Source organism: Ipomoea nil, unplaced genomic scaffold (assembly GCF_001879475.1).
Source record: "Ipomoea nil cultivar Tokyo-kokei standard unplaced genomic scaffold, Asagao_1.1 scaffold3104, whole genome shotgun sequence".
Lineage (NCBI taxonomy): Eukaryota > Viridiplantae > Streptophyta > Magnoliopsida > Solanales > Convolvulaceae > Ipomoea > Ipomoea nil.
In genome coordinates this window covers 58,548-86,450 of record NW_017619532.1, presented here as the reverse complement: position 1 = coordinate 86,450, position 27,903 = coordinate 58,548, and the positions used below count along the sequence as shown (strand labels likewise).

Sequence of the window (27,903 nt, the reverse complement as noted above, 5' to 3'; positions counted from 1 at the left end):
ACAACATAATTTCTTACAAAACGCAGCTTAATTGCCTTCGTAGTAAGCTGTGGATGAAGGTCTGCACCAAGAATGAATTGTCCAGACATCCTTCAGAGATGGTTTCAGAGATGGTCACTGCCAATTGGAACTTCTTTAACCTTTAATGCTTACTGTAAATTGTATTGTTTTGAGTTTCACTACTCTCTTCGCATACTGGTAAAATTATGTCTCATTGTGTATGTATATATAGTCCCGGAGATCACCCTACACGTATTATTATATTGGAAAATATATAGGCTTGACAACAATCCCATACCCCTGAAAACTTAGAATGCACGCATACTATGAAGAAGGCCATACCCATAGCAACTCTACAATAGGCCAACAACCTAAAAATTAGGATAAAAATCTCACGCAAATATCATATCTTTTGTAATCTGATCTAATTAAATAATAAAAAATACATTCAAAGTAGGCGGGACATTCTTAGATTTGAATAACAGAAAAAAAAAAACCAAACGGTGTACTTTTCCATGAGCGGGAAAATGAAGCCATTTGATTGGCTGAAAAATAGTGGCCTTTATATGTATATAGATTTTATTTATTTATTATAAAAACAAAGTATAAAGTATATCAAAATTGTTTACATTATTAATAAACAAAATATAAATTTTGTTCATCTCTATATATAGTTTTCAAATACGATGATTAAAATTTACTACTTTAAGGAATTGCGGAATATAATTTGAACTATAACTTGTAATTATTTGCATTTATCAATTTTTTAATGTTGTGCATAAATTGAAGTGCATCACACGTAAAAAATGCTAGTATTATATATAAAAATTATAATAATTAATAATTTTAACTCCTTAAGTCCTCAGACCTCAACTCTAAGTCGTAAGTCCCAATATTTGGTGTTTTAATAATTATTATTTTTCAAATATTAGCTATTGGTAGGATATATCCCGACCGACTTAGGTTGCTTTCATCTTGTTGTTTATACAGGATCTTTAGGTCGGGCGTCATTCAGACAAGGCGGTCGGGCCCGACCGCTGGGTTTTCCGACCGGTGTTATTTTTCGGTTATCGTGCCTTTACCTTATGAAGAGACATAGATGTTGAAGAGAGGCACATGGCAATGTTGTACGTTGACAGAGAGGGCTCGCCGGGTGAAGACGCGTGGATGCTACGTGGGTTACATGCCGGTAGGCCGGAAGTTTGTCTCCGGCCAAAGGCTATAAGTACCCACAGCGGCTACAGTGAGGGGGGCTTTTGGACGATCAATAGGTTATTTACAGAGCAGCCCGACCGCATTCAGTCAGCTCTCGGGATAACCATTTAGATTGTATTAGGTCACACTTTGATCAATAAAATCCCCTTCTATTATTATATTTGTTCTCATCCAGTACTTTGACCGCAACACGTGGATATTAGTACTATCATTTTGGCGCCGTCTGTGGGGACCCGGTACGAAAAGCTATTGTAGACAAGTACCAGATCCTGATCATCACCATGTATCCATTCATGTACCAAGCACCGGAGGACGAGGAAGCTAGCTCCTCCGACCACAATTACACACAACATTAGGGTCAGACAATTGACCTGAACTTGAATCTTTCACCTCCTCGATCGGTGGCTCCCAACCCGATCAACTACATACAGCCCACGTATCCAACGTCCGCTCAACAATACCCGTTCCCGGCGAACTACCCATACCCAATACCTCCTCCTCAATATGGTTGTTGGCCCGGGACACCTATGTATTATCCACCGGCCGGTTATCCGCCATACATGCCTGTGTACACGGCTCTAGTCTCTGCTCCCTTGAGCCAACCAGCAATACCGACCGAGCCCGATGTTCAGCCCGGTTCCCGGGCTAGACGCTCGGCTCGCTCGAGGTTGGGACCCCAGGGGGCGGGGGCCATGGAGGAACCACGGCAGGACATGCATGGCCAGGCGGCACATGAGCCCGAGCAGATGATGCAAGAGCCTGAACCCGAAGACAACCGAGCTAGTGCGTTTGAGCGACTCCGACCAGCAATGAGGCAACGATTGGGACCGCAGGATCCAAATAGGCGCTCGGTTGATTCTCCCATGCGAGCGGCCAGTCAAGCAGGGTCGTCAGGACATAGTGGGTCTCAAGCACATCGTCGCCGACGGGCTCGGGAACCAACCCGTACGGTCGAGCAAGACGGTCGACAAGCCGCTCGCACGGTTGAACAAGACGAGACCCGAGGACTGTTGAACGACTTCCGCGCAGAATTCACTCGCTGGCAGAACGAGCATGCCTCAAGGCCTCCTCCTGATCATACCGCTTCATTATTGCGGATACCCTTCACGGCGGAGATCATGGCTCAACCCTACCCGCTCGATTTGCGAATCCCTGGAAACAAAGAATATGATGGCCGGACAGACCCGGAGGTCCACATCAACACTTACTATGGCAATATGCTGATGATGGGCATAACTGACGCCGTGATGTGCCGGGCCTTTTACTCGACGCTTTCTGGTCGGGCAGCCGAGTGGTTCAGAACATTGCAACCGGGGTCCATTTCTGATTTCGCTAGTTTGACGACAAAGTTCACTCGGAAGTTTGTAACTTCCAAAGTTATCTGGAAGCCTTACATGTACCTTGAGAAGGCTAAGCAATTGGAAGGAGAGAGCTTGACCAATTTTTTAGTCAAGTGGAAGGCGGTAGTGGGAGAGGTCGAACCCATGGACGACCTAACAGCCATTCATATGCTACATATTTCTCTCCGAGCCGGTTATTTGTACCAATATTTTATACTTCACCCGCCCGCAACTTATGAAGAAGCGCTCCGTAGAGTGACGGATTATGCCAATGCTGGAGAGGCAAATGCCGTCAAACGCTCCCAAGAGGTCGGATCTTCCCGGAAGCCTTCTGGTCGGTCGGACAACCGGTCGGGTGAAGACCATCCCCGACCCCGAGCTCGGCCGGGAGATTTCACGGCGTTAAACCGATCGGCTGCGGAAGCCATGCAATATGCCCAGTCCTGCAACCTTATTTGTCTACCTCATCCTGGACCGGATGGGAAGGATAAGTCGAAACATTGCGCTTATCATCGATGCGCTGGGCATGACACGGAGGAGTGCACACACCTAAAACAGTTGTTGGAAGACTTGCTTCAGCTGGGAAAGTTGGATAAGTGTGTTGGAAAGCGGGAAGAAAACAAGAGAACAACCGAGAGGAAAGATCACAGACGCTCTAATCGTCCTGATCGATTGGACCAGGACTGGCGGGATCCCGATCCACCGTCGAGTACTCGGCAAGCATCAAAGCCGACTATTCATGTTATATTCGGGGGCTTGGAAGATGCTTCCCAAGCTCGGAACCCTTGCCCGGTCGCGATCGTCGATTCCTGGGAGACAGGTAAGAGGCAAAAAATGGAGCCGATCACTTTTTCTCTGGAAGATCAACCCGAGAGCGGAAACACCGGGATGGAAGCATTCGTTGTTACGATCGACATCATGGGAGTCGACGTACAAAGGGTGATGGTGGATACCGGGAGTAGCGTAAATGTCCTTTATTTGGACGTTTTCGAGAAATTAAAGCTTGATCGACGGGAGCTGATTCCGGTCGGTGTACCCTTGTCGGGATTTACCGGGGCTACCATTCGCCCCGAAGGAAAAATCGTCCTCCCGGTCGAGCTAGGAACTCCGCCCCAAGTCAGTTAAGACGGAGATAGAATTTGTGATCGTGAATCTTCACTGCGTCCACAACGTGATCCTAGGCCGCCCGGCCATCATGAAGGTCGGGGGAATTATATCTATACCTCACCTCTGCATGAAATTTCCTACCCCAGCTGGGGTTGGAGTTCTACGCGGTGAGGCTCAGTCAGCCAGGAAGTGCTATTCCCGAGCAGTGAATCGGCGGGATGCAGGTTCGTCCAGAGTAAACACAATCATCCGAGAGGCTGTCAAAGACCGGAAAGAACAACCTGAGCCGTCCGAAGAAATCGAGGAGGTTCCTTTGTCAGAGGACCAGCCCGAGAGAAAAGTTAAGATTGGTCGGGCCCTTACCCCTAAACTTCGACTGGAGGTGTTAGCAACACTTCAGGAGTTTGCTGACATATTCGCATGGGGGCCCAAGGATATGCCCGGGATTGATTGAACGGTTATTTGCCATCGGTTGTCCGTAGACCTTGCTGCTAAACCAATCATTCAGAAGACTCGGCATTTGTCCTCCGATCGCCGGGAGTTTGTTTGTGAAGAGGTGAAGAAGATGGCCGCGATCGGGCACATTCACCCGATCACTTATCCCGAGTGATGGTCCCTAAGCCTCCATCCTGGAGAATGTGCATTGACTTCACCGATCCGAATAAAGCGTGCCCGTTGGATCCCTACCCCCTGCCGAGCATTCATCAGATGGTCTGTCGAAGCTAGCACAAGACGCACACGAGCATATGTCCAAAATCGCCCGGATTTTAGTGATTTCGAGACACAGTATTCACCGCTTACCGGTCGCCCATATCCAACCGCCTGAGGAAACACAGATTTTAGATTTGATGGAATACCTGCAGCATGACCGGTTTTCGGATGATCCACAACGGGTGCGAAAGGCGAAATTGAGGGCACCAAGATTTCAGGTGCAAGAGGGACGGTTATACCGACGATCGTATGGTGGTCCTTTGTTGCGATGTTTGAACTCTTTTGAAGCAGACTTGGTTATGAACGAGTTACACTCGGGCATATGTTCGTCGTACCAAGGAGGTCGATCGCTGGCTCGACGCATCATGGTGATCAGGTACTATTGGCCGTCCATTAAGCTAGATTGTGAAAATCTTGCTAAGAGTTATGAAACATGCCAATTGTACGCTCGGATGCCTGGTCGTCCGGCAACTTTTTATCAACCGGTCACGACTGCCATCCCGTTTGCTCGATGGGGGGTGGATATCTTGGGGCCTTTTCCGTAGCTGTTCGGGCGACGGCGCTTTGTTATTGTGGCGATTGATTATTTCTCTAAGTGGATTGAGGCCGAGCCCTTGGCCACATCACTTCACAGCAATGTGCCAGATTTTTAAGGCGGAATGTTATCTCACGGTTTGGTGTTCCCGTTCACTTAATAAGTGATAACGGTCGACAATTTGTGAGCCAGTACTTCCAGAACTTCTTGGCGACGATCGGGACGACTTCGATCCGATCATCGGTAGCTTACCCGCAGGGAAATGGCCAAGTGGAAAACGCCAACTGAACCATCTTGGAAGGATTGAAGAAGAAGTTGCACTCAGCTGGCCGTAGTTGGGTCGAGGAGCTCCCGTACATACTTTAGACATATCGCACGACCCCCTAGAGAGGCAACGATGGAAACACCATTCGCTCTAGTCTATGGTGCCGAGGCGCGCTTACTGATCGAGGCATGGATCCCGACGGCTAGAGAACGGTCGTTTAATGCAGAAGAGAATGAACACTCTATGGCCGTGGACCTAGATAGTGTGGAAGAGAAGAGAGAAATTGCGGCTCGGCGCATGGCCGAATATCAAAAGAGGGTGAAGAGCACTAAAGACGTACGAGTTCCCCCGAGATACTTCCAGGTTGGGGATTATGTGCTACGACGACGAGAAGCAAGTCAACCCCTGGAAGGAGGAAAGTTAGCTCAGAATTGGGAAGGGTCATATGTAATCACAACAACCGTCCGCCCGGGCACTTACCGGAAGTTTGTCTCCGGCCAAATGCTATAAGTACCCACGGCGGCTACAGTGTGGGGGGCTTTTGGACGATCAATAGGTTATTTACAGAGCAGCCCGACCGCATTCAGTCGGCCCTCGGGATAACCATTTAGATTGTATTAGGTCACACTTTGATCAATAAAATCCCCTTCTATTATTATATTTGTTCTCATTTAGTACTATGACCGCAACACGTGGATATTAGTACTATCAGCTATGTAGATGGATGATTCTTCATCTTGTCATCAATAAAACACTTCAAGTGGCACTCCAAGTGAGTCAATTGAACAATCGGTCAAGAAAAAAAAGAAACGTTCAAATAGTGGACTTTCACAAAAACGAACCGAACTCTATTGTTAAATCGAATGGTTTAATTTTTTTTTTTAAATCGAAAAAACCCAACCGAAACCCGAAACGCCCCTTTTAAAACAAAAAAAAAAAAGAAAGAAATTCGTTAAAATTAATAAAATAAAATGTCTATAATATAAGAACTTTTATGAAGTATTACAAACTTTACAAAAGTCTAGTACAATTCAATAAAATCATTTAAATATATTAAAATCCAACATTTAAAAAGTTTGTAAAACCTACATAATTTGACATAATGATGTAGCCACGGACAATACATTTGGTAGCATTGACACTACCATTGACGCTAGCACCGAGAACGGTGTAGTATTGCGAACAGCGAGCCCGTAATTTCCAAGATCTTGTTGTTCTTTTTGAATTCGCTGGGCAGAAGCCAAAAGAGAAGGACGGCAAAGGCTAATCTCAATTAAACGCAAAGTGATCATATCTACAAAGCTACTAGGAATTTCTTCCAAAAGCAGGCAGTTACGCAAGACTAGGCGCTCAAGGACAGGGTAATGCTCAGGAGTGGCTTCCCAGTTCTCGAATTGGTAGCAGCTGTCAATCAGCAAGAACTTCAACCGACGAAAACCCCCGTCGCTTGGTTCCCATGTCTCGCCGCAGGTGGCTTCAGCTTTCAGTTTGAGTACTTCAAGACTAGGCATGCAGCCAATGATGTTTATATGATTCCATGGCAAACGAGTGGTAAATAATGTAAGCTCCTTGAGGTTCTGCGGAAAGGCTTGTGGATTCCTGAGGCATATGTTTTGCTTAATTGCTTTAATCTTGAGTGTCTCAAGTTGATTTAGATGGTGAAGATTCTCCAAGATGTTGTTGAGACCAACCTCTCGGTCGTCCTCCCCGTTGCCACCACCACCATTACCATTATCATCATCACCATCACCGCCATCACCACCACCACCACCACCATCAGCATCATCATCATCATCATCATCACTATCACTATCATCATCATCATCATCATCACCATCACCATCACCACCACCATCATTAGTTTCGGGTTGACAAAAAATCCCCAACTTTCTTACATTTGGAATCCTGGAAAACACATCCTCTGTGCAATGTCGCTGACTCAACCAATAAAGCGTGTGCAGCTTCTCCTTAACCTCATTCGGAGGATCAACTGAAATCAAATAGCTGCACTCAACATGACTTAGCTCCTGCGATGCCCACATTTCAGATGACAAATAATGGCAAGAACTAGGCACATCATAGCTGCTGCTTGGCTTGTGTGACACAATAAGAGTCTGCAAATTCCGACTACAAGACAGCACGCGCGAGACATCCTCAAGTGGAAGAGATGAATGGCCCAGACATATACCAAGATATCTCAGAAGAGAGGTATAATTTAAGGATGAGCCGGAGCTGATTGGAGGACCAAATTCCAAAACTCTTAACAATAAACCCCATCTTAGGTCATCATTTGGCTCAATAACTTCTGATGACGATGCATAACTTGTATGCTGCAAATACAAAATGGAGCGAGGTACATATATATTATCCAAGTCTGGGATCTTCTTTGGCCAGAAATTTAACCAACGACATCCTTCTTGTTGCAGTTCGCCACAGGAGGGATGTTGTTCGTTTTTAACATTCAGCAGCTTCTCTTTTATTGCCTCCCTCACACAAAACTCATGTACTATGTCGTGCACCCTACACGTCTTGATTTTGCCATTGAAGTGCCGCTTCTGAATTTGGATTAAGCTTCTATCAGCAAGATCTTGTAGATACTCATGAGCCACCTCTTCCAAGTTCTCACTGTTTATTAACTCCACGAAACCCTCCGCAATCCATAGCCTTACAAGTCTTTTGACTATAATTGCTTCATCTTTTGGGACAATACTCAAATATAAAATGCAAGCTTTCAAATGCAGTGGCAAGTAGTTGTAACTCAGGGTGAGTATTCTTGAACACTGCTCACTAAGATCTGTAGTTACAACTAGTGAATTTGTTTGGTTTTCAAAATTTTGCCATTCCTCAACAGTTTTGTTGAGTTTTGAAAAAACTCCTGCGACTACAACAATCGCCAGTGGTAACCCGTGGCATTTATCAACAACGTTCCTCCCGATTGTTTCAAGTTCAAATGGCACACTTTGTATTCCAGGAAAGCTTTTGCAAAATAAATCCCAACTTTCTTCTTGATTTAGAAAACCCAAGGTATGAAGACGGTTACCTGATGAATCAGCAGAATCAGCAACCTCTTTGTGTCGAGTGGTCAACAATATTCGACTCCTACAGTTGTCATCAGGAAAACACAACTGGATACCTTCCCAAGAACGGGTGCTCCATATGTCATCCAAAACAATTAGATACCTCTTGCCCCTCAAACATTTCTGTAGTTTTCCTGCCAGTTCACCATCTGTTACTTCATCAATCTTTGCTGCTTCATTGTTAAGGAGGTCAACTAACATCTTTCTCACATCATGTTTTTGGGAAACAACAGTCCACCCAAGAATGTCAAAATGTGACAAAACCGATGGATCTTCGTACAACCTTCTTGCTAAAGTTGTCTTCCCAATACCTCCCATTCCGAGAATCGAGATTACTTCTCGTCCTGATGAGCGGTTGCAGATGAGTTGGTCCCTTATCTCTTCAAATTTCTGGCCACGACCTTCCATAACGTCTGAAGCTGCGGCGTGTTCTGATGACCCACCACACGAAGCTTGAGGATCTGCACTTGGAAAAGCTTGGACAGGGCTGTTCAGTATCTTCCTAATTTGGACCATCAAATCTTCAGTGTCCCTTATTGCTTGTTTTAATAAGGCCGAGGGGAGTCTTCTCTGAGCTTTTTGTCGTTTCTTAGGCTCACTGTATGTTTCTCCGTATATAGTTTCAAGTTCCCTTTCGATTCTGTCTTCTATTTGGAACACTAAATCTTTGATTTTAGGTTCCAAATTTTTGGCTGCAACGATATCCTTGGACTTGTCCAAGAATTCTATAAAAAAGCAAAGACTTTGGTAGAGAGATTTCACCTGTTCTTCATCCTCAACTATCGCACTTCGTCCGGGGTTCAGCAACTCCAACTCTATTGTTCGCATCAGAGAAGATAAAGCAACACAGGCCATCTTCCTCAGACGCTCTCTCTTTGAATTGTATGTATGAAAATTTAGAGCAATAGATATGAATTAATATGCACCTTACTCCATATATGATATATGAATATTGCAACTTGCATTAAACAAATTTGTTCTCTGTCCTGCTTTACCGTCTCATCTCATATAACAATGGACTCTCAGATAGATCGCGACATTTATATTTAAATATTTTTGGTATTGAATTTCATATTTTTTTTTAGTGATGAGGACACCCACAACCACAACCTTAAAAATGTGCACCTAGAAGGACTATAAGGAGGTAAACTAGTTTTTTTTTTTTTTGAATGGTACTAGCTCTATTACAATGTAGTATCTGTTCATATACTTTCTCAACCTACTGAAACACAAAGAGCTAATAACGCCTCCACTGAGGCTCGAACTCACAATCTTCCAAATGGAAGTCCAACCCGGGTACCATTGGACCACATAGTCCTGGTAGGAGGTAAACTAGTTTAAGTTGCACATAATTTAATTTATTTATTACTTAGCTCAAACTAAGAACACTACTGGAAATTATGGAATTTCCGACTACCTGAAAGTGATCTTAAATCAAGTCGAAAGTCTTGTTCCTACCACTTTTGGTATCCGGAAAAACCTTTGTTGCTATTTCCGACCAGTTTTTGGTATCAACTTAATTTAAGATCATTTTCAGGTGGTCGGAAATTCCATAATTTCCAGTAGTGGAAGTAAAACTTGTAACCTGTTGATTCTCAAGTCATAACCTTTTCATATTTTATTAATATTATTTTTTAACTTAGGTGAGTAAAGTTTTGTCGGGACTAATTCTAAGCACACAGAATTTCGTCCCTGAAGCCACTGCGAAAGTAAACCGCGAGTCACACAGCCAACCCACATATCAATTCTAATCTTCATGTGTGCACAAAGGATCCAATTTAGACCTTACATCATCCTTGAAATGTTTCTCATATATTCCAATGAGATTCAAATCCAACACCACCCCTTCCGGTCATGACCTTTTAAGTCATTTTATTATGTGAACTGTGTGTTGCCATTATTGTCCACCAATTTAAATAGGAATAGGTGATTAATAATGACAACACAATTCACATAGGCTCTGTTTGGCAACACTAAGCTAGGAGCTTATAGCTTATTTTAAGCTACTAATAAGCTATAAGCTCTGTTTGGTAATGTTCCCAAAATAAGCTCCTAGCTTAAAATAAGAGCTTATTTTGGAACGCTACTTTAGGTAGCGTTTCAAAATAAGCTACTAGCTTCCTAATTTTTTTTTCATCTTTACCCTTATTATTTTAAAGTAATGACATATTTTAACCTTATGAATTAAAACCCTTTCTTTTCCCCTATCCCAACTTTCACGTCAATCCCTTCCTTAGTCTTGTTTCATGCTAAACAATTATGTTGAAACTTTAGCTTATTATTATTATTATTATTATTATTATTATTATTATTATTATTATTATTATTATTTTAAAATTAGCAATATGGCTTCAATCTCAAATTGAACAAGAGCCGCCAACTAATGCTCAAGAAGCATTCAATCGTGCACATTCTTCTCTTCGAAGTTGTATTGAGAGGTCGTTTGGAGTATGGAATAAGAGATAAAAGATACTTGCTAAAATGCCGCAGTTTAGTGAGGAGACCAAAATTGATGTTATTATGGCCACATTTGCACTACATAATTATATTCGGAAGAATTCACAAGATGACATGATGTTTAATGTGCTTAAGCAGCATCCAGATTACATACCGCCCGATGAACTTCAAGACTCAAGTAGTAATATCTCCATCAACGAAAATTTAAGTCACACCTCTATGGAGATGAAGGAGATTCGCAACAATATTGCTACTTCATTATGGGATGCTAGATCATGATCATGCTAATAATTTTATTTTAAAAAGTGTTTACTTTTTTTGGAAGACGAAATGTCCTTTATGAAAATGTCCTTTTTAGTCTTTTTACATTTATCAGCTTATCAAAAAGCAAATTTTACCAAACACTTTCAATCATAACAGTTAGCTTAACAGCTCTTCAATTTTCAGCTCCGAGCTTATAGCTTTTCAGCTTTCAGCTCCTTTTCAGCTATCAGCTCCTAGCTTATAGCTTTTCAGCTAGGTTTGCCAAACAGAGCCTAATAAAATGAAAAAATTCAATACCAAAAAGTCAAAATATAATTTGCATACAAATATTTCTAACTACTCCTAGGCCATAGCAATCGACTTGGAGGCATATATATATATATATATATATATATATATATATATATATATATATATATATATATATATATGATGAATTAGGTAAGAACCACATGTTTAATAGATGAATGAGAATCTATCGTAGTTATCCATCTGTCCAGATCTAATAGATAAAAATATTCTTTTTTTTAAATATGGGATAACATTTTTGTAAATAATTTAAATTTTGGAGGGCAAGTAAATTGTGTTAAAAATACAAATAACAGTTTCATAGAGTACACCTAAGTATAAGTAAAGTGTATTAAAATGCAAGTAAAATGTATTACAAGCGTAATATATATATATATATATATATATATATATATATATATATATATATATATATATATATATATATGGAGTACTATACACCAAGAAACCAAGAAACAATATTAAGTGTACATACCCATTAGCCACCTCTTGCCTCTTAGATATGAATTAATATACACCTTACTCCATATATGAATATTAAAACTTGCATTAAACAAATTTGTTCTCTGTCCTGCTTTATCATCTGATCTCATGTAACAATGGATTCTCAGCTCGATTGCGACATTTAAATTTAAATATTTTAGGTATTGAATTTCATTTTTTTTTTATTGATAAGGACACCCACAGCCACAACATTAAAAATGTACACTGGAAAGAATTATAAGGAGGTAAACTAGTTTAAGTTACACATAGTTTATTAGATTAAGAAGTTAAACTTGTAACCTTTTGATTCTCAAATGAGACCTTTTTTATTTTATTTTTTTATTTTATTTTTATTATTTTTTAAATTAGGTGATCCAAGTTTTGTTGAACTAGTTTTCATGTGCGCACAAGGAATTCAATCTAGAACTTACATCATCCTTGTCATTATTAATATAATCACCTATTCCTATTAAGTCGTTTGATTATGTCAACTGTGTGTTGTCATTATTGTCTACCTATTTAAATAGGAATAGATGATTAACAATGACAACACAATTCAATAAAATTAAGAAATTCAATACCAAAAAGTCAAAATATAATTTGCAAACAAATATATCTAACTACTCCTAATATATATATGTGTGTGTTAGGAATAAATTGTAATAGATTTGGATATGTCAAAATTGTATTTATAGAACTCCCAATTTTATTTGTTTAAGTCTAGTTGTGTCATAGACCATGAAATGGAAATTATTAATAGATTAAGGATCCGTTTTGAAAATAGGAAAATGACTTATGGAAACTGTTTTATGAAAAATGAGTCATTTTTCAAAAAATATTTTCCTTTCTACTGTTTGGCTGCACAAAGGAAAACTTTATATGCTTGGTTCATTTTCCAGAAAATGAATAGGAAAATGATCAGAATTGTATACTTCAGTTATTTTTATTTCTTCCATTATTTTTTAACTTTTAATATTACTTGATAAGTTCATTTTTTTAAAAATTTTATGCTCTACTGTGTACTTCTTCCCTAAAATTTTATGCTCTATTGTGTTTTTCTCTGACTTGCAATTCAGAAAAATAGAGTAATTCAATCAAAACAAATAAGCACATGAACCCAAAACAACTGCCTATATTTCTACACAAATAAGAGGAATTGATTTCACAAATAAAAAGAAAATACTGAGAGATAAAAAAAATATCACAAGCATCTTCCCAGTTCATTGCTAGTTTCCGTCCGCAGCCCGAAACCAGTGGCTTTGGTTTCCGCATTGAAAACCACTCTGGTTTCCGTATCAAAAACCATGTGAAAACCAGATAACTGGTTTCCGACTGCAGAAACCATATCTCTGGTTTCTGCATCGGAAGCCAAAGCCTTTGGTTCCGATGCGGAAACCAGTGACGAGGAAGTCTCCGGTGGATGGTGGACCTTTTCTGGTGATGGATTTGTTGGTGGAGTATGTTCTTGTGTTGATGGAGGCTGAAGCTTGCAGATGGAGGTGTGGAGATTGTAGGTGGAGCGTGCGTCTGAATGAAGATGGAAAATGACTCCCTCCCCCCACCCCCCCCCCCAGAAATCCGGAAAATGATCTCCAGAAATCACTTTCCGGGATTCCAAACACACCCTATGATATGCATATGAAGATGCATACATATGAAGATGCATGCATATGATATGTACACGTATCTCCACTGCAGGTCATTATTGTCTACCTATTTAAATAGGAATAGATGATTAACAATGACAACACAATTCACATAATAAAATTAAGAAATTCAATACCAAAAAGTCAAAATATAATTTGCAAACAAATATATCTAACTACACCTAATATATATATATATATATATATATATATATATATATATATATATATATATATATATATATATCTGTGTGTGTGGAATAAATTGTGATAGATTTTGATATGTCAAAATTGTATTTATATAACCTCCAATTTTATTTGTTTAAGTCTAGTTGTGTCATAGACCATGAAATGGAAATTATTAATAGATTAAGGATCCGTTTGGAAAACAGGAAAATAACTTATGGAAACTGTTTTCTGAAAAATGAGTCATTTTTCAGAAAATATTTTCCTTTCTAGTGTTTGGCTGCACAACGGAAAACTGTCTTTGTATGCTTGGTTCATTTTCCAAAAAATGAATACGAAAATGATCAGAATTGTATACTTCAGTTATTTTTATTTCTTCCATTATTTTTTACTTTTTATATTATTTGATAAGTTCATTTTTTTTTTAATTTTATGCTCTGCTGTGTTCTTCTTCCCTAAAATTTTATTCTCTATTGTGTTTTTCCCAGGCTTGCAATTCAGAAAAATAGAGTAATTCAATCAAAACAAATAAGCACATGAACCCAAAACAACTACCTATATTTCTACACAAATCAGAGGAATTGATTTCTCAAATAAAAAAAAAAAATACTGAGAGATAAAAAAAAAATATCACAAGCATCTTCCCAGTTCATTACTGGTTTCTGTCCGCAGCCGGAAAACAGTGGCTTTGGTTTCCCCATCAGAAACCATGAGGAAACCAGATAATTAGACTAATTCTAAACTCACAGGACCCTACCCCTAAAGTCACTGCGAAAATAAACCGTGAATCGCACAATCAGCCCTTAGATCATATTCTAATTTTCATGTGCGCACAAAGAATCCAATCTAGAACTTACATTATCCTTGTCATTATTAATATAATCACCTATTCCTATTAAGTCGTTTGGTTATGTGAACTGTGTGTTGTCATTATTGTCTACCTATTTAAATAGGAATAGGTGATTAACAATGACAACACAATTCACATAATAAAATTAAGAAATTCAATACCAAAAAGTCAAAATATAATTTGCAAACAAATATATCTAACTACTCCTATAATATATATATATATATATATATATATATATATATATATATATATATATATGTATATATATATATATATATATATATATGTATATATATATATATATATATATATATATATATATATATATATATATATATGTATATATATATATGTATATATATATATATATATATATACATCACGGCTGCATAATGCAGAAGGGGCCCCATAATGCAGCCTCAGCTACCCTGGTTGTCTTAAAACAAATACGTGATTCTTACCTGCAATGTTGTGTTGCTAATTAATCAATTTTCTGCTTGTGATGACTCCTGATTCTTCAGTTATATTAATTTTATTGGTGTAGTACAGTTCACATTTTGGTGACTTGGATTGGGTTTTGTTTCCATTAGGAACCAAGTTCTTGATTCATTTCAATGGATAAACCTAAGAAATTACCGACCAACTTATTAAGCACTTCTTTGCTGTCATTTTCAAGGCTGATTCTACAACAAACCGATGAACCAGACTCCAAATCTGACTCAACAGTGATCTCACTACTGTAGATATATATAGCAGTAACACAGTGTGCGGTTGGGATTTACGCAAGCTGAATTTCAGCCGATGGAGGTGCCATTACAATAATTGTGTTATAATATGGATATTTATATTATTGATGGATAGAATAGATTATTAGTTAAGATATATTATTGATGGATTATTTATCTTATTGTTGGATTGAATTGGATTTGTATGTTGAAAGGAAATATAAGGAAAACCAAATTTTTAAAATATTTTAAAACTATATAAATAAGTGTTTGTTTCTTGAAGAAACGATGCCTATGGTGAATGAAATATCATTGAAACATTATTAATTTCACTAAATGAAAGATTAAAATATACAATGGTCACCAGAACCCAAAAACCACACAAATGAAATAAGATATGTGCAAGATATTTGAAGACTTCAAATATCTCCATCTGCAAAGGATTTAGAGTATGAAGGTGTTATTCATGTCTATGATCTAGTGCTAATAGCGTATAATGGTCATGTTGATCCACCACTATGTATAATTAGAGGAATAGTTAATGCCCAACCACATGCCACATTCCCCTACATCCTTGTATGACACCCCGAACGCACATACACACTATGTGCACGAGAATTGCACATTACGTTGTTTACCCCATGGAAGTGTATGTGCAACCATGATTGCCAGTGTGTGGGCTATTGCACCCTGCCGCTAGTATGTTCCGGGTCCTATATGTAGGAATATAAATTGCCTACTTTTATAGATCTCCAGTGGTTTAAGCATTCCCTGTGCACGAACTCCTGCGTGCCTTTGCAGAGGCAAAGAGCTACGAGCTCAGTGCCTACATGTAAGAGATGAAGAGTTGGGTTAAATGAAAAGCTAGGATGTGTAAGACAAGTACTCAAGAGCAAATGCAATATGATATTCAAATCAATTTATCAATAACTTCTCTACTGTCGTTTTCAAGGCAGATTCTGCAACAAACTGATGAACCAGACTCCAAGTCTGGCTCAACAATGATCTCACTATTACAGATAGAGCGAAAACGCAACCTAGGGTTGGGATTTGCGCCAGCTAAATTCGTGCTGATGGAGATGCCATTTCAAAAATTGTGCTCTAATATAGATATTTATATTATTGATGGATAGAATGGATTATAAGATATATTTTTTATGGATAATTTATATTATTGTTGGATTGAATTGGATTATATATGTTGAAAGGAAATGTAGGGAGAAAAAATTATTTGAATTATATATATATATATATATATATATATATATATATATATATATATATATATATATATATATATATATATGAATAAAGTTCAAATGCGGCGGGTCTTCCCGTGCGGCGGAATTTCAGAATACACCAATAGTGTTAACAATATGCATCAACAGTGTAATAAAAGCACACCACAATGAAATGCAATAAAACATCACAAAATACACAACAGACTCAAAAAATACACCATATAACTCACTACCCCCAATGGTGTATTTCCGAACAGTGTATGTTGTTTTTACTCACACCCAATGGTGTGTGTTTGGTGATGCAGGGCTCTGTTTACTCTGTTTTGTGTGGTATATTTTCCTAACGTTGATGGTGCATATTTGTTGAACTATTGGTGTTGCCGTACCGTAAGAAATCGCCGCACCGTAAGACACTGCCGCACCTGAACTCGCCTATATATATATATATATATATATATATATATATATATATATATATATATATATATATATATAAATTCATAACTTATATATATGCGTCTGTTTCTTGAAGAAACGGGCTCCTAACGTGAATGAAATATCCAATGATCACCAAAACCCAAAAACCATACAAATGAAATAAGTTATGTGCAAAGTATTTGAAGCCTTCAAATATCTCCATGTACAAAGGATATAGAAATTGAAGGTGTTGTATGTTCATGTCTAGGATGCAGGGTTGGCAGGGTATAATGGTCATGCTGATCCACCACTATGTATAATTAGAGTAATTAATATCCAACTTCAAGCCAATTTCCCCTACACCCTTGTATGACATCCCCAACACAAACATAAGGTGCACTGGAATTGCACGTTATGCTGTTTGCCTCATTGAAGTGCGCAACCGTATTTGCCAGCGTTCTGGCTATTGCATGCACCCTACCGCCGCTCTATTATGTGTCTTTGTATATGTATATACCTAAGGAAATCTTTATACAACTGCGTATTAGAGTTAAAGGATTGATATGATCGTGTTTTTTTTTTTTTTTTTTTTTTTTTTTTTTGTCAAGACAATTATAACGAGATGCTTTTAATGTATATTTTTAGGTTTATTTCATTGGACTTTGTATTTTTTTGAGTACTACCGACACTATTACAAGGTAGTATCTGTTCTATATACTTTCTCTATCTATTGGGCTTTGTATTTATTTATTTATTAATTGTGATTTATTTAAAATAATACTAATGATTATTTTCTACATGTGTGTGTGTGGGTATATATATATATATATATATATATATATATATATATATATATATATATATATATATATATATATATATATATATATATATATACTAGTTTTTTACGCGCATTGCGCGATTGAGATAATGCCCAATGATTTTTTTTTTAATAAGTACTTTAAAGTATATCAAGACAGAATTATATTAGAATTGTTCATGCATAAATAATTGAATGTTGAATTTGCGTATTTAAATAGGTAATTCTAAGTTTACAAATTCAAGACAATATAGTCAAGATTGATTATAATTGTCAATAAAATAATTGTATAGGTATGGTTGAAACCAAATACGAGACATAAGGGAGAGCAAATAAAAATTAGGGCATAAAATTTTAAATATATACTAATATTGAAGAGCTAATTGTTGATTGTCAAACAAGGAATCGCGAGGTTGACGGTAAATAATGTTACTGGTAATAATAATATTACAATAACGCTATGTGAGAGAGTAACAATAGTTGTATTGCCTTAGTTTCAGTATAGAAAATACAGTGTCTCCTCTCCCTTGCTAGCTGAGGGGAGTTCTATTTATGCTAAGTGCTAACGGTAACAACATGAAGAGTCACAATTGGGGAGCTGAGGCTAACGGTAATAGCATGAAGAATCATGAATGAAGCGCTCAGCTTTAATTCTCTCCCTTCAATGCAATGAATGGTCATAATGTTTCCACCCGTTGGTGTTTTGCCCGTTGGAGTTCTGCCTGTTGGAATTCCACGCGGTGTCGGGTTAAATATGGTGTCGGGTCAGATGCTGCTCATAATCTGGGTCGGGTGCCAGCACCATTATCCTGTCACAAGTCCCCCCTACTCCTGAGTCTACGGATGTGTTTGAGTTGACTTGGGAGTAAGGCTGAATCTATCTTGACACTGTGCTTGTTTTATTATTAATATATATTTATATATATACATGTTTTTTTTATGTTTTTTTTTTTTTGTTTTGTATTGTTTTTTTTTTGTTTGTTTGTTTTGTTTTTTTTTTTTTTTTTTTTTTTTTTGGCGGTCGAGGAGTCGCCTTAGCCGGCCGGGGCGCAGCGCCTCGGCCTGGCTGGGGCGCAGCGCCTCGGCCTGGCTGGGGCGTCGCCTCAGCCGTTTGGCTGGGGCGCAGCGCCTCGGCCTGGCTGAGGTGTCGCCTCCGCCATCTGGCCGAGGCACACGTGGCTGAGGCGTCGCCTCAGTCATTTGGCCGAGGCGCAGCGCCTCGACCCGACTGAGGCGTTGCCTCAGCCATCAGGCCGAGGCGTGCGCCTCGAACCCTTTTTTTCTTTTTTACGAACAGGCTGAGGCGCAACCTCGGCCAGTGGCCGAGACGCGGGCCTCGGCTTGGCCGAGGCACTGCCTCAGTCGGTGGCCGAGGCGCTGCCTCAGTCAGTGGCCGAGGCGTGCGCCTCAGGCCCCGGCCGAGGTGTGCGCCTGGCGACCTTTTTTTTTTTTTTTTTTTTTTTTTTCGGCTGAGGCGTCGCCTTAGCCGGGTTAGGTCGAGGCGTCGCCTCAGCCGTGGGCGCTGGTCGAGACGCGTGCCTCGGCTAGTGACCGAGGCGCACGCCTCAGGCCTTTTTGCGGCTCGGCTTGTGGCGCTGCCTCAGTCGTGCCTTGGGCCGAGGCGTCGCCTCAGCCCGTGCTGGGTCGAGGCGTGCGCCTCGGCCTTGGTTTTTTTTTTTTTTTTTTTTTTTACATTGCGCCGTCGGCCGACTTTTGGTTGATCGAAGTTGGTGCTGAGAACCTTTTATTTGAGCAAAGTAACCTGGGCAGACAATGATTACAAAATATTGTTTACAGGTTTGGGCGGACCACGACTACAAAATATTACTTATAATATCTAATTAAATGTTCTGAGTTCCATACCCGATCGATCATCCTTGCGGATGGTGTGGACTTGTAGGTCCTTTCCGCCAATCTTTTTGCATGCTTTTACGTAACAATTGCGTGCTGCTCACACAAGTGAGTCTTACCACGATGAATTCCACGTCAAGTTTGCGAATGTTAGGGCTCGTTCCTATCTCCACTGGTAAGACTACTAACCCCTCCGTCTCCACTAAATCACCCGTAAATCCAGAGAGTGGGGTACGTACTTCTTTGAGCTGGTTCCTAGGTATCCCTAACTTGGTGAAGGCATCGTAATACATCACATTGACTGAGCTTCCCGTGTCGACAAAGATGCGGCGGACAATGACATTGTACGTCCATCTCAATCACCAAGGCGTCATGATGGGGTAACGGGCCCTCTGGGAGGTCATCATTAGAGAAGGTGATGGGCTCCTATCTCTGTTTCTCTTCTCTAGGAAGACTCACCACTTCTCCCACGTATAGCTGCCGGCTCCACTTCTTTCTTTCCGCAGGCGTGTCACCCCCTGTGGGTCCACTATAGATAAAGTGTATGGTGTGCTTCTTTTGTCGTCTGGGCGCCACCTCGATTTCTTTCTCGCTATCATTCTGCTCAGATATTTGGTCGTGTTCTCTTTTTTTTGGCGTTCGAGGTGGACGGCTCGGTGCCATCCTCATTCCTCCAGACATTTTTTGGTGGATTGTGTTGCGGCTGTTGCTGCTGCTTGGATCGCTTGACGAAATGTCGGAAGTAGCCCTGCTGGATGATTTCTTCTATTTGTCTCTTCAAAACGTGACACTCATCCGTATCGTGGCCGGTTTGCCTATGAAACCTGCAGTAATTTGTTTGGTCCGCCTTCGGGGAGACCTTCATACACTCCTCGGGGAATTCTACCATTCCCATCTCCTCAGCTTGCTTTAGAATGACAGTGACGGGATGGGTAAGAGGAGTTAAATTATGCAAGGGGACCAGGCAAGGTCGTTCGTGGTCTCGGCCTTTCCCTGCGGTCGGGTGGTTCGAGAGTGGTGCCTGGCTGGGCGGACCCGCTTTCCCAGGCTTCCCACCTTTCCTACCATCCTCTTCGTCCTTCTTCTTCCTGTCGACGTCCTATGCTTGGGCATAGCGGCTAGCCGTCCTTATCAGATCTTTGTAAGAGCGGGGGTGGTGGGCGTTCAGCTGCTTGTGGAAATACCCTGATCTTAAGGCATGGATAAATATCGGGATCGCCGCCTTGGAGTCGAAGTCGTAGACATTATTAACTTCCTTTTTCCATTTTATCAGGAAGTCTTTGAGGCTCTCGCCTCTATCTTGCTTTACTACACAGAGGTGAGAGAAGGGTTTCTTACGCTGTATGCTACCGGAGAAGTATGTCAGGAAGCTCTTGGACAACTCCAAAAAGTTTTGGATCGACCCATCCGGGATGGTGTTGAACCAGTCTTGGGCCGCTCCATCCAGGGTGGACAAGAACGCTCGGCACATGATGGCGTCCTCTGCCCCGATCATTACCATAGCAGCCTTGTACTTCGTCATGTGGACATGTGGGTCAGTGGCCCCCGTGTACTCCTTGATGGCGGGCAACCTAAAGTCCCTCGGCAAAGGTACGTCCGTGATGCTTGGGGAGAATGGTGCTGCCATCCGTACCTCGGGTTCCGGCGACTGCTCCCGTGCCTCCACCCTTCTTGCTAACTCCTCGATTCTTCTCTGCAGCCTCTCGACCAGGACCGACTCGTCAGGGTGCCAGCGCGGGGCCGGCTGCCGTTCCTCCAAGTGTCGGTGTGGAACCCGGTCATCAACGCGTCGCTTCCCCGCCGAGTGCCGACGCGGAGCCGGCTCTTCGACGCGTCACTCCTCCAAGTGTCAACGTAAGGCCGACTCATCAACGTGTTGGCGTGGGGTCGGCTCCCGAGACTCGCCCACCTCCTCAGTGGGTGATCTCTCGGCTTCTCCGTTTTCGTGTTGGCGAGGGTTTCCGGTAGAGGACCCCTCGGCCCGTGATCCTAATCTTTGCCGCACTGGCGCCCTCTGTCCCAATCGTTCTGGTGCAGATTGGGAAGGGCCTGGTTGTCGTCTGGCCGGTCCACTTCTTTGGGTCTCCACCCCTATTTCCTGGGGCCGCGGGGGCACTTGGCCTTGCAGTCCCACCGCCACCTGATTTAGCGTCGCCGTCACTGCTTGCTGAATGACATCAGCGGTCGCCTGGAGGTTCACGGCTTGGTTTACCCCTCCATTGTTGAGTTGGTCTCGAAGGTCCCCGAGCCTCCCGTTGTTGAGTTGTTCTCGGAGGTCCCCTCCGCGATTGTTGGTGAGCTGGTCCCGGAGGTCACCTGAGGCATTGCCATTGTTCACGTTGCGGGAACCGTGGGAGCTGCGGGACACCATTATTTCAAGCTTGCTGTTGAAAGAGGAAAAGAGTTGTGTGTGTCGTCGCCTGCTTGAGTGTTGGACTCAGGCTCTCAATGAAAGCACCAATGACGGTAAATAATGTTACCGGTAATAATAATATTATAATAACGCTTTGTGAGAGAGTAACAATAGTTGTATTGCTTTAGTTTCAGAATAGAAAATACAGTGTCTCCTCTCCCTTGCTAGCTGAGGGGAGTTCTATTTATGCTAAGTGCTAACGGTAACAACATGAAGAGTCAGAATTGGGGAGCTGAGGCTAACGGTAATAGCATGAAGAATCATGAATGAGGCGCTCAGCTTTAATTCTCTCTCTTTAATGCAATGAATGGCCATAATGTTTCCACCCGTTGGTGTTCTGCCTGTTGGAATTCCACGCGGTGTCGGGTTAAATATGGTGTCGGGTCAGATGCTGCTCATAATCTGGGTCAGGTGCCAGCACCATTATCCTGTCAGAGGTAGTTTTCCACTTCAATTTGTTGTGTAATTTGAATACTCTTTTTGTAAATAAATCCCCCAAGTAGTTAATATGATTGGTTTAATTATATATATATATATTTTTTTAAAACAATTATTATTATTATTATTATTATTATTACTAGTAGTTGCACCCGTGCGATGCACGGCCATATATATAAATAATAGAATATATAGTATTATATAAAAAACAAATAGGGTAGAGACAAATTTCCAATTTATTAGACATTATTGAAAACTTCTTTATATACGACATTTGTAGTCGTATTTTTAGATTTTACATTTTCATCACAGATAAGTATTTTTAAACCCTTTGGACTACTAACTCTTGACACTGCTACATACATTTGACCATGATTGAAAACCGGCCTCTTCAAAAACAAACCGACGTTTGAGAGTGTTTGACCCTGACTTTTATTTATTGTCATGGCATATGACAACATTAGTGGGAATTGCTTTCTTTGGAATTTAAAAGGCAATCTGGGATCAGACGGTGTTAAGGACATCCTTGGAATTAAGACCTTTGAACCAGCACTTGCTCCGCACAGTATTTGAGCTTCTAAAACATGATCAGCCAACTTTGAAATTATCATTGCACAACCCCAATGAGTGATCAATATTTCTCAAAAGCATAACTGGTGAGCCGACTTTTAGAGTCAATGAGTGATTTGGAACTCCAGAACAGCGTAATCCATTTAAAAATTCCGGTGTGTGCAGATCAGCAAGCATGTCAACATTAGAATCCGATTTGCAAACTGAATCACAACTGAGATACGTCCTTCCTTCAGCATTATTATATTCATTCATGTATTCATTGACTGTATCAACAATATCCAAAGTTAGGGCCAAAATTGCACGATCTTTTAGATATTTCAGATCTCGGTTACCACTGCGAAACATAGGAAATGTGCTATCAACAATTGTAGCAATAGGATCCTCAACACACGTTAGTAAAAATTCCTGAGGAATCTTGATCTCACATTCTCCATCCCTTGAATCACCAATTTTTCCATCACCTATATTGGCAATCCATTTAGCAAATTCTTCAATCTCTTGAGCTTCAGTATTTGATTGCAAGGTCCTGAGTCTAAGATTCTTTGTTAGCCTAAATACTCTACAACTTCTCCAAAGATAGGATGAATTTATGCTGGCTCCCACAATATCTTGTCTCGATCCCTTTGGAATTACTGGTAGTATTTGTCTAAAATCTCCACCTAACACCACTGTTTTTCCACCAAAAGTCATATCCCAGCTGTTTGGATTTTTGACACGCATTATATCTCTCATAGTTCGGTCCAAGCTTCAAAGCAAAATTTATGCATCATTGGTGCCTCATCCCAAATGATCAACCGACTTTGCATGATCAACTGTGCCAGCGGACTACTTTGGCTTATATTGCAAGTTGAATCTTCATTAACAGCTATTGGTATTGCAAACCTTGAATGTGCAGTTCTTCCCCCAGGTAATAGAAGTGAAGCTATGCCACTTGATGCAACGTTTAAAACTATCTCACCCTTTGATCTAATAGCAGAAGACAATGCTCTCCACAAGAATGTTTTTCCCGTTCCACCGTATCCATAAACAAAAAAAAGTCCTCCAACATTATTCTGAGCATCTTGCAATACGTTGTCATATATCACCCTTTGTTCTTCAGTCAGTTGTTCCACCATGCTATCATTCTCTTCCTTCATGACATTAACGTCATATGCTAATTCCTCCTGTATCAACCGATTGGTGGTTCTAGCATGATTCTCTAAATCCGGTACCGGCATCGATTGAAAGTCTTTCAAACTCTTACCCATAGTCGAAAGCATTAGTTCTATCTCAGCAAGTGCAAAATTCTTCTTCTCGTCTTCCGATAAGATCAAATCTGTGATAATATTTATAATAATAGATTATAATTGTGTTTAACAAAAATAATGTTGTAAAACATGAAAATAAAAAGAAAATTCAAATTACCTGGAATCCTCATTTCTTCTCTAATCTTGAATTGTGCATCATCAGACAAATAAGTCCACGCAGCTTCCCAGACAACTTCAGGTTTCGCCATTGAGTTTGACATCAAGAGAGTGACAAAAAATCTTCTCAAATTCACACCTGTGGCCCATTGACTTGCTTCTTCGATAGCCTGAATATATTCTTTGTCGTCATCTACTAAGCCTCTCGCAGAACACGCATCCCTAAAAGAATCGTATTGCACACCATTTACTTGTTTTATATCTAAGTAACTTGTGGGTCCTTTGACTTTATTCAAAAGACATCTCAAATAAAAGATCTCCCCTGTACCAGGAGGCACATAGAATACTCTACCTATTGCAAATCCTCTTTTCCTTGGCTGCCATTTTCTAATATCTTTCTTCCAGACAAATTTCGTTGGCATTTCAGCATATGTCAATTTCCTCGCTTCCGGGTAGATTTTATTGGCCTCAAACCATTCTAGGAACATGCTTTGTAAGATTATTGGCCGGCTAAGTATGTTATCAACTGGATCATCATCGGCAAATACTACACTTTGTTGATTCGGCAGGTGAAAGCTTAATCGTTCAACTGATGGTGTCCTTAACTGTATATCAAATCCAAACAACCGCCAACATGCTTCACAAGGAGATATGTACCTACAATCATAGTACATACTGATTTCATCAATAACTTTCGGCCCATCATCATCAGTGTTTGTTCTGTAGAATTCTGCTGTGACCCTGTCGTGACCCTTGTTCACGTACTTAAATAGATACTTTATTGACCGGGACTGGTTACACCATTCCACATTAATATGAGCCCGGTACTTTAACAACAAATGCCTATTGTGTGGAACCACGTACCTATTATCCAAGTTAATCCCATTGCGCATCACCGAGTGACCATTGTCTCTTCTCCGATAGATAGGATAACCATCCTCGTCAAAAGTTGAGAAATTAACAAATTTTTTGGGAAAGTGTTTAGTACATTTACCATTCGCCATACATGGAGAATTCAACCGTGCTCTACCGCAAGGACCATGCATCATAAACTCCTCTACTACTTTGAAGTATTCGGTATCATCTTCTTTATCAGGTAACTCAGCTGAAATGATGTTGTCCAAATTTATCCCGCTTTGGTTCCCATTGGTCTTTTCCAGAAATAACAGTATATGAGCATGCGGTAGACCTCTCTTTTGAAACTCGATTGTATAGATCACTGTTAAGCGTGCAAAATTTTTAAAATTGTAAAAGATAGCAAAATATATTAATTAAACTCACAACAATTGCTGTTAATAATTAAGTTTTATCTAAGTACCTCCAATTACTGGTCCAAAAAGCTTGTTCTTCCTGCAGTCTGCAATGAGAGCGTCCAATTTCATTCTGAATACTCTACATACTATGTCAGGACGATCTTCTGGTTTTAATTTTCGATCGTTCAAGAATCGTTGCACCTCAGGCCACTTGGGGTTGCAGGTGAACGTGATAAACAAATCTGGATATCCAACCCATCTACATATCGCCATTGCGTCCTGGTAATTTTGTATCATGTATCTAGCACCACCTGTAAAACTTGAAGGCAATATTATTCTCTTTCCTTGAGTAGTTGGGTCGACTTCACCGCGTGTTAAAGCATCATTCAAGCAGTTATATGATTCGCATCTCAAACTTTTTTGGTGTGTCCTTATGTAAATTAACCTTCCAGACTCCACCATTGTATAGGCGTCCACCACAAATTGTTGTAATAACCTTTTTGCATGCAATAAAGTTGATACCTCTGCGATTCGCGATTGGATACGGTATGAAAAATATTCTCGAGGACTTATCCGTTGGCGTCCACCGGCTATGTTTCCTTTTAATGTTGAGAAGGGGATGTCTTCCCTGTAACCGTCCTCACCGTATGGAAACAATAGAGGGTATTGCATGGGCAAGTAAGCTGGATTTAATTCAGTAATTCTTTGCAAGAGGCCACTCTTTGTTTCCACCAAAATGTCACGTTCTCCAATATTTGTATCAATATCACCAACAATTAAGGCAGCAACTTCTGACACTTGCGGCAAGTTGTATGTTCTGGCATCCTTTGATCGCTTACCAAGCAATTTAATCTTAACCTCAGCCAGTGGATTCTTTTGTATTTCTGCTCTTGCCATGCGAAATGATTTTACCAAGACATTGTTCTGGTCCAAGTCTTGTTGAATATCATTAACAATTTCGCTATGGATATCCTGTTGCTCACCATCTTTCCTATAAATATACGAAAAAAACTTATCAAATTGCATAAACAAATCTTGATAACTGTTTAATAAAACAAATTTCATATACATATAATGACTAAACACGTTCTTACCTTACAGAATTGATACGATTGCACATTTCATTATTAGTATCATATATATATAACTGTGCGAATTGTGGTTTTCTCCCGTCTACCGGCAATAGACTACCAATGTAGTGAAAATTTTGTCCACTTATCCTAAAAATTGGTGGACCTCCTGAGTTGTTGAAGGTTCTATCTATTTTCCCACCCATTGACGTGAAGCAAAACATACTATTGTACGACCTTATGTTTTGCAAGAATTGCTTGCTTTTTTCTCCTTCTCCAAAAAAAAGTTCATATATCGCTTTTGGTGGCATGATTGGTGGTGGCAATTGAACCTTACCATTGTTGCAACACAAGGAATATCTTGGGCTGCCGCGATTATCGGTCTTGTGTGTCCTCTCTTCGTACCAAAAAAAGCGCTCCGCAGTATTGACATGTGTTACTTGCATCACCAAGGTCGTTGTATTCCACTAATTTGACAATTAAATACTAATTAGTCTCCTACCAAAAAAGTAAGTTAAGGATTTTATATTTTACATACCAGTAATGTAATTAGTAGTTTCTAAAACGTGCATCATATTTCTTTCTTCGGCACCCACTTGGTTCAAATTCGAATCCACCAGTATAGAGGTCACGCGTAATGTCCCCAAGTCTGTGATTGTTGTTTGATTGCATTGGGTGGTAACTAAAAGTCATAAAAAAAAAATTAATCATTCTCGAATCCACATTTCGTCTCCAAATTGTAATTAAACTAACATTGAAAAAAAAAATCACTTACCATTTGTACTATCAAGTATCGGTTGTTGCGTAAATCCCTCATCACCTAATTTATATTGATGCATTAATTAAATGTAATAAAAGGTGATAATAATGATTAGTAGACATTATACTTACCACCATTGACCATTTGTACTTGATATGCGCTTATTATTGGAAACTTCTTCAAAATCTTGAAACAAATCACGATTGACAACATTATACTGGATAACGTCTTTACCCCTATCCATGCATCTACTTCTTTTGCATTGTTCGGTACCTAATAATTTCATATTATTCAAATTACTTAAAAAAAAAAAAAAAAAACAGAACTTAACTAAGAACGTAAACAATGCTATTTACTTTAAAAAATATTTACCATTCGATATATCCTATAAAGGTTGTCGTTGGCTCTCAGACATACTACCGGTACCTTCATCGGACATAAATAACTTTTTTATTTCTACATGCGATTAACTATGACATCGAAATAACAAA

General features: G+C 40.0%; 4 protein-coding genes across 5 annotated transcripts; 1 reads left to right on the top strand and 3 right to left on the bottom strand.

The window, feature by feature from the left end:
* The first annotated feature begins 1,775 nt into the window (after positions 1-1,775).
* Positions 1,776-3,680, top strand: LOC109166608. Its single transcript, XM_019315502.1, has one exon. It carries the CDS (start codon positions 1,776-1,778, stop codon positions 3,678-3,680), a length of 1,905 nt encoding a protein of 634 aa, XP_019171047.1.
* A 2,473-nt stretch (positions 3,681-6,153) lies between these two features.
* Positions 6,154-9,170, bottom strand: LOC109166592 (putative late blight resistance protein homolog R1B-16). 2 transcript variants are annotated; one of them, XM_019315489.1, is made up of 2 exons: positions 6,970-9,170; positions 6,154-6,876 (listed from the first exon to the last, which is right to left on the bottom strand). In XM_019315489.1, the coding sequence occupies exons 1-2, from the start codon at positions 9,103-9,105 to the stop codon at positions 6,259-6,261; spliced, it is 2,754 nt and encodes a 917-aa protein (XP_019171034.1). In that variant the 5' UTR covers positions 9,106-9,170; the 3' UTR covers positions 6,154-6,258. The 2 variants fall into 2 exon arrangements, with proteins under 2 accessions (XP_019171034.1, XP_019171035.1); XM_019315490.1 differs by having other exon boundaries at positions 6,994-9,170.
* Positions 9,171-22,941: 13,771 nt separating this feature from the next.
* On the bottom strand, positions 22,942-23,646 carry LOC109166606. Its single transcript, XM_019315501.1, has one exon. It carries the CDS (start codon positions 23,644-23,646, stop codon positions 22,942-22,944), a length of 705 nt encoding a protein of 234 aa, XP_019171046.1.
* Positions 23,647-23,654: 8 nt separating this feature from the next.
* On the bottom strand, positions 23,655-27,656 carry LOC109166605. The gene is made up of 4 exons (XM_019315500.1): positions 27,544-27,656; positions 25,648-26,573; positions 24,331-25,548; positions 23,655-24,241 (listed from the first exon to the last, which is right to left on the bottom strand). The coding sequence occupies exons 1-4, from the start codon at positions 27,654-27,656 to the stop codon at positions 23,655-23,657; spliced, it is 2,844 nt and encodes a 947-aa protein (XP_019171045.1).
* Positions 27,657-27,903: the final 247 nt, after the last annotated feature.